The sequence below is a fragment of the Chiloscyllium plagiosum genome, chromosome 18, assembly GCF_004010195.1.
Source record: "Chiloscyllium plagiosum isolate BGI_BamShark_2017 chromosome 18, ASM401019v2, whole genome shotgun sequence".
Classification (NCBI taxonomy): Eukaryota; Metazoa; Chordata; class Chondrichthyes; order Orectolobiformes; family Hemiscylliidae; genus Chiloscyllium; species Chiloscyllium plagiosum.
The window spans coordinates 2,476,328-2,487,907 of record NC_057727.1 but is presented as its reverse complement, the minus strand read 5'-3'; the positions used below and the strand labels follow the sequence as shown (position 1 = coordinate 2,487,907).

Here is an 11,580-nt window from a genome sequence, read left to right as displayed (position 1 = left end):
GTGAGGCCCGAGGGGGGGGGGGGGGGGGGGGGGGGGGGGGGGGGGGGGGGGGGATAGGGGTGGAGGTGGAGGTGGAGGTGGAGGCTGCAGCTGGATATAGGTCACGGCTCTGGCTGAAAGAACGAAGGACGTTAAAAGGTGAAATGTCAGGAACCAATCGCAAAGAGACGTTATCTTTCTTCATGGAAGGCCACCCCATAGAAATCTGAATCTAGACCGAGTTCCAAATATTGCTGGCAAGGATAAAATGAAGATTTTTTGTTGAGAAAGAATAAAAATGAAATCAATTATCTTGCCTATTTATTTTAAATGTAAGGTTCATTGACACAACACAGTTGGCCATGACCTACACAACACAGGCAAACCCAGAAGGTCCCATTGTGTTTGGAGCAGGAGACAGCAGATTGCGTACAGTCACATTGGGGGGGGGGGGGGGACTACACTCATCAGCACCGATTACATTCACTTCCATTGACGGAACACAGAAATATCCAACGTTCAAAACTCAGCCAGTGATTCACCAAGTTCAGAGACAGGAGTCAGAAACAAGAAAGACTTGCATTGCCTTAGCACCGTTCACATCCTCAGGACATGACAGTGTTTTACAGCTAATGAAGTGCTTCAATCCCCAGCACTGCTGTAATGCAGGCAACATGCCAGGTGAGCTTTGCATAGCAAGATCCCACTAACAGCTTTATGATCATTCATGATATGCTTCAGAGCATCAGCAATACATAGAACATAGAAAAGTACAGCACAGAACAGGCCCTTTGGCCCACGATGTTGTGCCGAGGTTTAATCCTAATGTAAAATATAATAACTTAACCTACACAACCCTCAACTCGCTGCTCTCCATGTGCCAGTCCAGCAGTCGCTTAAATGTCCCTAATGACTCTGCTTCCACCACCACCGCTGGCAACACATTCCATGCATTCACCACTCTCTGCGTAAAGAACCTACATCTGACGTCTCCTCTATACATTTCCCCTAATATCTTAAAACTATGACCCTTTGTGCCAGTCAATCCTGCCCTGGGGAAAGGTCTCTGGCTATTGACTCTATCCATTCCTCTCATTACCTTGTATACCTCGATCAAGTCATCTCTCTTCCTCCTTCTCTCCAGAGAGAAAAGTCCATGCTTAGTCAACTTCTCTTCATAAGGCAAGCCCTCCAGTCCAGGCAGCATCCTAGTAAACCTTCTTTGCACTCTCTCCAAAGCCCCTCTGTCTTTCCTATAGTAGGGGAACCAGAACTGGACACAATATTCCAAGTGTGGACTCACCAGGGACTTGTAAAGCTGCAGCAAAACCTCGCGGCTCTTAAACTCAATCCCGCTGTTAATGAAAACCAAAACACCACATGCTTTCTTAACAAGCCTATCCACTTGGGTGGCAACTTTGAGGGATCTATGTACTTGCACACCCAGGTCCCTCCGTTCCTCCACTCTGCCAAGAATCCTGTCTTTAATCTTATATTCAGTATTCGAGTTTGACTTTCCAAAATGCATCACTTCGCATTTATCCAGGTTGAACTCCATCTGCCATTTCTCAGCCCAGCTCTAAATCCTGTCTATGTCGCGCTGCAGCCTGCAATAGACCTTGATACTATCGACGACACCTCCAACCTTTGTGTCATCTGCAAATTTACTAACCCACTCCTCAACCTCCTTGTCCAAGTCACTTATAAAAACTATAAAGCACAGAGGCCCAAGAACAGAACCCTGTGGGACCCCACTCAACACTGACCTCCAGGCAGAATAATTTCCATCTACAACCACTCTCTGCCTTCTGTCAGCTAACCAATTCTGAATCCAGATAGCCAAATCTCCCTGTATCCCATACTTTCTGACTTTATGAATGAGCCTACCATGGCGAACCTTATCAAATGCCTTGCTGAAGTCCATATACACCACATCCACTGCTTGACCTTGGTCGACCTGTCTTGTCACCTCCTTGAAGAACTCAATAAGATTTGTGAGGCATGACCTGCCCCTCTCAAAGCCATGTTGATTGCCTTTAATCACGCTATGCTTTGCCAAATCGTCATTGATCCTATCCCTCAGAATTCTTTCCAAAGCTTTGCTGACCACAGATGAGGACTGACTGGTCTGTAATTGCCAGGGTTTTCCCTATTACTCTTCTTGAAAAGAGGAACAACATTCGCCTCCCTCCAATCCTCTGGTACGACTCCTGTGGAGAGTGAGAAAGCAAAGATCTTCACCAGCAGCTTAGCAACCTCTTTCTCGCTTCCCGGAGCAACCTGGGATAAATCTGGTCTGGCACTGGGGACTTATCAATCTTCATGTTTGCCAATAAATGGAGGCCATTCAGCCCTTCGAGATCCAATCTGTCATTCTCTGGGATCATGTTGGATTTTCTGCCTCCAGGTCAGTGTCCTGCACTAATCCCCAAGTTCCTTGATCTATGATCCTTTATGGTGGTCAGTGTTTCCCACTGTAATTCCTACATCCCTATTGCATTAACTGTGCGGGGAATATTTGCAAAGGACATCAAGTACTTTTTCCCCAGCACCAACATCTCCCAAAATAATACGAGCAAAACACTGCAGATGCTGAAAATCTGAAACAAACGCAGAGCAAGTGATGGAGAAACTCTGCAGGTCTGACAGCATCTGGGGAGAAAGTTCATTCCTGAACTGGACTCAAAGTTACAGAGATGTGCAGCATGGAAACAGACCCCTCAGTCTAACCAGATATCCTAACCTAATCTAGTCCCATTTGCCAGCACTTGGCCCATATCCCTCTAAACCCTTCCCATTCATATCCCCTTCCAGATGCCTTTTAAATGCTGGAATCGTACCAGCCTCCACCCCTTCCTCTGGTAGTGTTTGATATTTCCTGCATTGATCACAGAAGAGACAACTTCAGTCAAAGATGAACAGTAAAGGATACAGTAGCAATATGCACTAATCCCCCAGAGTTTCTCAGCAAGCTGTTCAAATCCCGTCACAGCACCTGGCAGAATTAATCTCATTAATAAAATCAGAAAGACACCATTGTCATTAAAAACTGCCCCTTGGAGAAGGAAACCTGCCACCCTCACTCAGTCAAGTCCACAGCCATGTGCTTCATCCAGAAATGCTTTTCAAGGGGTAATTAGGGATGGAGTTTTTCAAGCAAATCAGGGCATCACTGTTACAGGAAGGATAGATCAGCTTGGAGGGAGTACAACACAAGTTTACAGAACAATACCTGGACTTCAGGAGGTAAGTAATGGGGAGAGATTATTCAGATTAGGCCTTTTTACTCTGGAATTTAGCAGTTTCAGAGGTGACCCGAGTTGGGGTGGAGAGAATGGAGCTTGGGGCAGAGTCTGAAAACAAACTCCTCGGGTCTTCCTGGTTTTTAACAGGAGCAAGTGTCTGCTGGTCTGGTCTGTCCTGTCAGATAGTCAGTTGATAATGCAGCGAGGGTGGAGGATGGGAGAAGCTGGTGGGGAGGGAGAGCTCAATGTCAGCAGCAGAGACATGGAAACTGAGACTGTGTGTTTGCAGATGATGATGCTGAAGGACAGGGTGTAGGTGAGGAACAGGAGGGGCCAGGGATTTGGGAGGGTTGGGGGAGGCGTTGATGGTGGAGTGCAGTACACACAATGGCTCAGGAGTGGGAGATAAAAGTAGTGCCCATGATTCTCTGACAGTGACTGAACAGATAAGAATGGGACCAGGAGAGAGCAGTCCCTGTTCTGTCCCACCCCCTACAACTTGACATGGAGGGGGGGGGGGTGGGGAGAGATTTGGAGAGACACACGAGACAAGGAGAGCCCGCCCAGACTGCAGCAGTATTCCAGATTATCGTGGTGGATCGGGCTGTGGTCTCATCTTCATTTTCCCGTCCGCTCCCCGTGTGCCTCAGCTCTCTCGACTGGAATCGATCCGACCCAGCCACGCGTCAGTGTAAAGACCCACTCTCCATGACATTCCGGGGGGGGGGCGGAGAAGGTCACTCACTGAGGGAAAAGATTCCTCACCTCCACATTACAAGGGAGACTCCGATTCTGAAAGTGTGCCCCTCATTTTGTCCAAACCTCATGCAACAAGAAACATCTATTTCACGGGAGAAATCAAAACTTTTAAAAGGCGTTGGGGATGTGGAAAGATAGTGGACATGTGACATTGAGACAGATGATCAGCCATGATCGTACAGAATAGAGCAGCAGGCTTGAAGGGCTGAATGGCCAACTCCTGGACCGAGCTTCTGTGTTTGTAAATCTCTCAAACAATCAATCAATCATGACCTCAGCCCCAGCTCCATCGTTTGGCCACTCACTCACTCAGAGCCAGCGCCAAGGGAGCGCCGCGCTGTCGGAGGGTCAACGCCAGCTGATACTGGGAGATGGTGAGTGATCTGTTGTTGTGTCGCTCTTTCAGATTTGTCTCTCTCCCGGCACTGAGTATATTTTCGATTAAACTAACTTTCAAAAGCTGTGCAGCCCTTTTCAAACTCAAACCATGAGGCTACAAAGTGTTTTTTGGAAAGCAATGGGATGCCAACACAAAACAATTACAGACTGTTCCTCATCTTCCCACAAGTATGGATTTCACAATCACACTCATCACCACATCCCTTCATCTCAAGCCAAAACAATGGAAATAGAAACCCAGCCTTGGTGAATAAACTCCAGCCAACAGGGGGATTACATCTCAGATTATATTTTACTCATCTTTCAGTAACATTGGAATTTCACCATGTGTTTTCACAATGAAAATTCCAGAGGAGAGGGGAGAATGACTGCCCCTTGACATCAAGGCTGCATTCAACCGAGTGTGGCATCACAGAGCCCGAGAAAAACCCAGAATCAATGGGTATCGGGGCAAACTCTCCGCTGGTTAAAGACATTCCTGGTACATGGGAAGATGGTCGCAGTTGTGGAAGGTCAGCCATCTCAGCTCCAGGACATCTCTGCAGGAGTTCCTCAGGGTAGTGTCCTAGGCCCAACCATCTTCAGCTGCTTCATCAATGACCTTCCCTCCACCATAAGGTCAGAAGTGGGGATGGTCACCAACGATTGCACAACATTCAGCACCATTCGCATCTTCTCAGATACTGAAGCATTCTGTGTCCAAATACAGCAAGATCTGGACAATACTCAGGCTTGGGCTGACAAGTGGCAAGTAACATTCACACCACACAAATGCCAGAATATGGCCATCACCAATAAGAAACAATCTAACCCTCACCCCTTGACATTCAATGGTGTTACTACTACTGTACCCCCCACTGTCAATATCCTGGGGGTTACCATTGATCAGAAACTCAACTGGACTCACCACATAAACACAGCAGCTACAAGAGCAGGTCAGAGGCTGCGAATCCCGTAGTGAGTAACTCCCCTCCTGACTCCCCAAAGCCTGTCCACCATCTACAAGGCACAAGTCAGGAGTGTGATGGAATACTCCCCACTTGCCTGGATGGGGGCAGCTCCAACAACACTCAAGAAGCTCGACACCATCCAGGACAAGCAGCCGCTTGATTGGCACCACATCCACATACATCACTCCCTCCCCCACCGACGCTCAGTAGCAGCAGTGTGTACTATCTACAAGATGCACTGCAGAAACTCACCAAAGACCCTCAGGCTGCACCTTCCAAACCCATCTAGAAGGACAAGGACAGCAGATACACAGGAACACCACCCCCTGAAAGTTCCCCTCCAAGCCCCTCACCATCCTGACTTGGAAATATATCGCCCTTCCCTCAGTCTGGCTGGAACAAAACCTGCTGAGGCTTTTCATCACTCACGGGATGTGGAGGTCACTGATCAGGCCAGCAATTGTCGGTCATCCCTAACTGCTCCCCGGATGGGGTGTCTTTGGAGGGAATTTGCTACAAAAAGGCTGGTTTTCTGGGAGAGAGTTCCTCTATCCATGCCCGAGGTTTGCACAGAGCCCTTTTTGTGTCCTGCAGGTTGGCTGGTGTTCAGGAATAATTGTTACTGACTGTTCTCTCTCTTCAGTTAACTGTCTGAGCACATTCATCACGAGGACAGCGTGGATGTGGGAAACTGATCCACTGCACAACAGTCTCTCCCTGGTACGTGGCCTGTTTCCATTTCAGGGGATGTCTACATTCCCCTTCCAAACCTTTCCTGAAACTGCTAACTCTTAATGGGCATCGTTCAGAATCATTGAATCCCTACAGTGTGGAAGCAGGCCAGTCATCCCATCAAATCCATACTGACCCTCCAAAAAACATCCCACTCAGAATCACCCCCTACCCTATCCCTGCAACCCTGCACTCCCCATGGCTAATGAACCTAACCTACACATCCTTGAACACTACGGGCAATTCAGCATGGCCAATCCACCCTGGGAGGAAACCGGAGCACCCGGAGGAAACCCATGCAGACATGGGGAGAATGTGCAAACTCCACACAGAGAGTCACTCAAGGGTGGAATCGAACCTGGGTTGCTGGCGCTGTGAGGCAGCAGTGCTAACAACAGGGCAACACAGGTCACGTTTAATACTTGGAAATAATATTTCAAGATCCCTGACTAGGTACAGGTGAAGGCCATTCAGTCCTTCAAACCTGTCCACCATTTTATCAGATCCTAGCTGATCTGTAACTCCAGTAAGCCATTCTTCCCCAGACCCAACAAACTATGAGCTCACATTTGAAAGCTCCCTCAGCACCCAGAGAGTTTTGGGCAAGTTCTCCAGGTTTCCATTTCCCCTCAGTCTGGAAGTGCTGCCTACTTCCCTCGGAGAGGAGCGAATCTGTGGAATCCCACAGAGGGCTGTCGGGGGCTGGGTCATTCAGTCTATTCACGGCTGAGGCAGACGGATTGTTCATCAGGAAGGGGATCGAGGGTTAAAGGGGAAGAGGCAGGAAAGTGAAGTGGAGGATAATGAAACCAGCCAGAACCTGACTGAATGGTGAAGCAAACTTGAAGGACCGAATGGCCCACTCCTGCTCCCATGTATTAGTCTCTGAACTGTGTGTCTGCAGTCACCTGTGTGCCAGACTGGGGAAGAACAAGAGAAGGTGATCACTGCAGGTCCTGGGGGTCAGTCGAGAGTGTGGTGCTGGAAAAGCACAGCAGGTCCTGGGGGTCAGTCGAGAGTGTGGTGCTGGAAAAGCACAGCAGGTCCTGGGGATCAGTCGAGAGTGTGGGGCTGGAAAAGCACAGCAGGTGCTGGAGGTCAGTCGAGAGTGTGGTGCTGGAAAAGCACAGCAGGTCCTGGGGGTTAGCCGAGAGTGTGGTGATGGAAAAGCACAGCAGGTCCTGGGGGTCAGTCGAGAGTGTGGTGCTGGAAAAGCACAGCAGGTCCTGGGGGTCAGTCGAGAGTATGGTGCTGGAAAAGCACAGCAGGTGCTGGAGGTCAGTCGAGAATGTGGTGCTGGAAAAGCACAGCAGGTGCTGGAGGTCAGTCAAGTGTGGTGCTGGAAAAGCACAGCAGGTCCTGGGGGTTAGCCGAGAGTGTGGTGCTGGAAAAGCACAGCAGGTCCTGGGGATCAGTCGAGAGTGTGGTGCTGGAAAAGCACAGCAGGTCCTGGGGGTCAGTCAAGAGTGTGGTGCTGGAAAAGCACAGCAGGTCCTGGGGGTCAGTCGAGAGTGTGGTGCTGGAAAAGCACAGCAGCTCAGGAAAAGATTTTACAAGTATTAAAAAAGTGACCCATGTCACTCCCTGAGGAAGGGCTTGTGTCTGAAACGTCGATTCTCCTGCTCCTCGGATGCTGCCTGAGCTGCTGTGCTTTTCCAACGCCATACTCTCGACTAATAGCAAGACAGCACAGGAACAGGCCCGTCGGCCCACCTACACTGTGCTGACACATGATGCCTTTCTAAACTAAAACCCTTTTGCCTTTATGCTGTCCGCATCCCTCTATTCCCTGCCCCTTCATGTATCTGTCAAGATGCCTCTTATTTGCTGTTACTGGACCCACCTCCTCTGACAGCACATTCCAGGCACTTACCATCCTGTGTGTGTGAAACACCTGCCTCTCACATCACCTTTAAACTTACCCCCTTTCACCTTAAATGTACGCCTCCGTAGTAATTGACCTTCCTACCCTGGGATAAAGATTGCGACTATCCAGTCTGTCTGTGCCTTTCAGAAGTTTATAAACTTCTATCCGCTCACCCCTCATCCTTCAATGTTCAAGTGAAAACAAACCAAGTTTATCCAGTGAAGGTGGTGTTTGGTATGCTTTCCTTTATTGGTCAGAGTATTGAGAACAGGAGTTGGGAGGTCATGTTGCGGATATACAGGGCATTGGTTAGGCCACTTTTGGAATAATGTGTATAATTCTGGTCTCCTTCCTATTGGAAAGATGTTGTGAAACTTGAAAGGGTTCAGAAAAGATTTACAAGGATATTGCCAGGATTGGAGGATTTGAGCTACAGGGAGAGGCTGAATAGGATGGGGCTGTTTCCCTGGAGCGTTGGAGGCTGAGGGGTGACCTTATTGGGTGGTACGTGTGTGGAATGAGCTGCCAGAGGAAGTGGTGGAGGCTGGTACAATTGCAACATTTAAGAGGCATTTGGATGGATATATGAATAGGAAGGGTTTGGAGGGATATGGGCCGGGTGCTGGCAGGTGGGACTAGATTGGGTTGGGATATCTGGTCGGCATGGACGGGTTGGACCGAAGGGTCTGTTTCCGTGCTGTACATCTCTAGGACTCTCCTCATAGCTAATTTCCTTCCCTAAGGGGCATGGGTTGACCAGATGGGCTTTCACAGCAATTGATAAATTCAGAAACAAATTAACAGAATTTAAATTCCACAAGGTGCTGTGGTGGGATTTGAACCTGTGGCTCTGGAACATGAGCCTGAGCTCCTGCATTTCTCATCCAGTGACATTAACCCCGAGCAGGGGCTGCTGGAGGTTAGAGAAATAGGGAAGGTGGGGGACCCAGGTGAGTTAATGTACTGCCTGTAGCATTTGGATGAGGTCAGGTTTCGAGGCTAGAACGTAGATTAGCAGCTGGATTGGGAAGTCAAGTCATCAAAGGCACGAATGAGGACTTCAGTAGCCGATGAGCCGAGCTGGGGTGGAGCCCTGATGATATCACTGAAATGGGCAGGGTCAGTGACAGGCTGATCTCGGAGTGAGGGAATATGATATTCAAGTGACAAAGGGTCAGGATCAGCAGCAAGCAGCTACTGTACGGTGTAGGAGGGAGTCTGTGACGGGTGCCAAAAATTCCCAAACTCCAGTTTGCTTTGGGCTGTGAATTCTCTCTGAATGTCAATGAGCAGATTCTTTGTCAAAGGAACACAAAGCCACAGACTCAAAAGGATCTGGAAAGCAGCCCAAGCAGAGCAACTCAATCCCAGCCAGAGAGAAGGAGCAAGGCCGTAATTGGCCCAGAGCCCCACTCTCCATCTATGAACAATGCCAAGGCATCTCAGTCTCATACTGATCAAACATTCAATCCCAAGGTTTAGATACAAAAGGAATTTCTGAAGAGCAGATACCAGACACGAAAATACACCACATTGCAACAACAATAGTATTTATATAGCATTTCCAACATGATAACAGAGGTGGGAAGCAATGTGAGAGTAGTGTCAGGAGGGAATGCACAGCTAGCAATGGTGAAGCAATACCAATCAAGGACAGAACAGAAGGAGCTGAGCTAACCTGGAAGGGGCAGGGAGGAATTTTAAAACAAATCTGAACCTATCAGAAAAACCATCACGTGGCCATTGTGCAGATGTTGCAGAAAGGACATCAGTCTCAGAGAGACACAAACCGCAGATACCAGCGTCTCAAATACACTCAGAATCACACTATCCAGTCAGACTCACAGATAAACGCTCTGGGGTAAAGGGTACAACCATAGCACAAACCATTTACAGGCCATTTTGGGGAGAGGGTCTCCGAGATCTCCTGCTAGCCCCTCTGTAGTGGGATCGCAAGTTCAGAACTGTTCAAGCTCACCAAGGTCCACACTGATCCCTCAGCTAGAACCAACTCTCACTCTCCGGCAAACTAAAATACCACACCCAAGAAAGTTAAAAATCCCACAACACCAGGTTATAGTCCAACAGGTTTATTTGGAAGCACTGGCTTTCGGAGCGCTGCTCCTTCGTCAGATGTTCCTACATCACCATACTGCTTCCAATTAAACCTGTTAGACTATAACCTGGTGTTGTGGGATTTTTAACTTTCTCCACCCCAGTCCAACACCGGCTCTTCCACATCATGACACCCAAGAAAATCACCCTCATCTCCTCCTCCCCACAGCTAGCCCACAAACTGCCCAGGGTTTCTGCAATCCCCCTTCCAGCTTCCCAGGGCTTATTTTCCAGGACATTTGCTTCAAATGTCTAACTTGGCCCAGTGAGATGACCCTGCTCCCACCCCAGTCCAGACCTAATGCTGATCATTGATCCCCATGTACAGTAGTGCTGGGGCAGTGCTGCACTGTCAGAGGCACTCTCAGTTCAGATTTTTTTTTTAAAACCAGGCCTCGTGAGTCCACCCGGGTAAATGTGAAAGATTCCCCGGGCTCTATTCCAAAGGAAGGGGGTAACAGTCACCCTCAAAGTCGATCATCTGGGCCATTGCTGAGTCTGGGAGCTTGCTGAGCGCGAATTGGCGTTTCTGTATCACAACTGACTTCAAGAAGGTAGCTCCTATAGATGGGAAGTTCCCTGGATACGTACATGAAAACTACCTTTAAACATTGGAAATTTGATTTTTTTTCCCTAAAAAAAGTCACCAACGTGTCAGCAGTTCTCAGTCTCTTCACTGTCTCAGCTAACTTTCAAACACTTGATGTAGATTGCCATGATTGGGGGGGGGGGGGGGGGGGTGGACATGACACGAAATTCCCCACCCCAGCGCCGTCCCGGTGAATTTGCAAATCGCTGCAGAGTCAATTTCACCCGTTACATTACCTGGGCTGAAACTGCCTTGGAAGTAAAGGACGAGGAGGAGGAAGGATCCCAGGCAGGTGAGAGCGGCGAGGCGAACCGCCCGGGACCTCCTCATTGCACTCAGCTCCAGCCTGGGGTAAGCAGGAACACTTTACCCCCCCACCCCTGCCCGGCTCCCTGGCTGTGCAGGCAGAGGGAGCAGAGACACGGGCTGCCTTCCCAACCCGATACCGTCCGCCACAATGTATCCCCGCTTCAATGTAGCAGGTTCCACTGGGACCTACCACCAGGGCAGGGGGGGTGCTCCACCAACCACTGCCACCTCCAAACCTGCCTCTCTCCCAGGTTTTAGCAGATTACCTTCAGCATTGACCGTACACTGCTCACACTTTTAACCCTTTGCAATATCATTTCGATGAAGGGCCCGGATGTCTGAAGCCAGTTCCCTATGTCCCGCTGTCCACCCCCTCGATAGTTGGTTCATCCCGTTACCGTATTGTCCCGAATAAACCTTCCCCACACGCCCGTCCATTCAGAAGCAGAGTCCTAGAGATGTACAGAGCGGAAACAGACCCTTCGGTCTAACCCGTCCATGCTGACCAGATATCCCAATCCAATCTCGTCCCACCTGCCAGCACCCGGCCCATATCCCTCCAAATCCTTCCTATTCATATACTCATCCAAATGCCTCTTAAATGTTGCAATTGTACCAGCCTCCTCCACTTCCTCT

The 11,580-nt window shown here is 49.2% G+C and overlaps 1 protein-coding gene across 1 annotated transcript in view; it reads right to left on the bottom strand.

Moving 5' to 3' along the window:
• LOC122558792 (carbohydrate sulfotransferase 11-like) overlaps nt 1-11,093 on the bottom strand; it is a 52,586-nt gene extending 41,493 nt beyond the window's left edge. Inside the window, exon 1 of the mRNA XM_043707571.1 lies at nt 10,872-11,093. Within this exon, the coding sequence (XP_043563506.1) occupies nt 10,872-10,965 (94 nt within the window). The 5' untranslated portion in view covers nt 10,966-11,093. The remainder of the gene's footprint in view (nt 1-10,871) is intronic.
• Between the last annotated feature and the right edge of the window lie 487 nt (nt 11,094-11,580).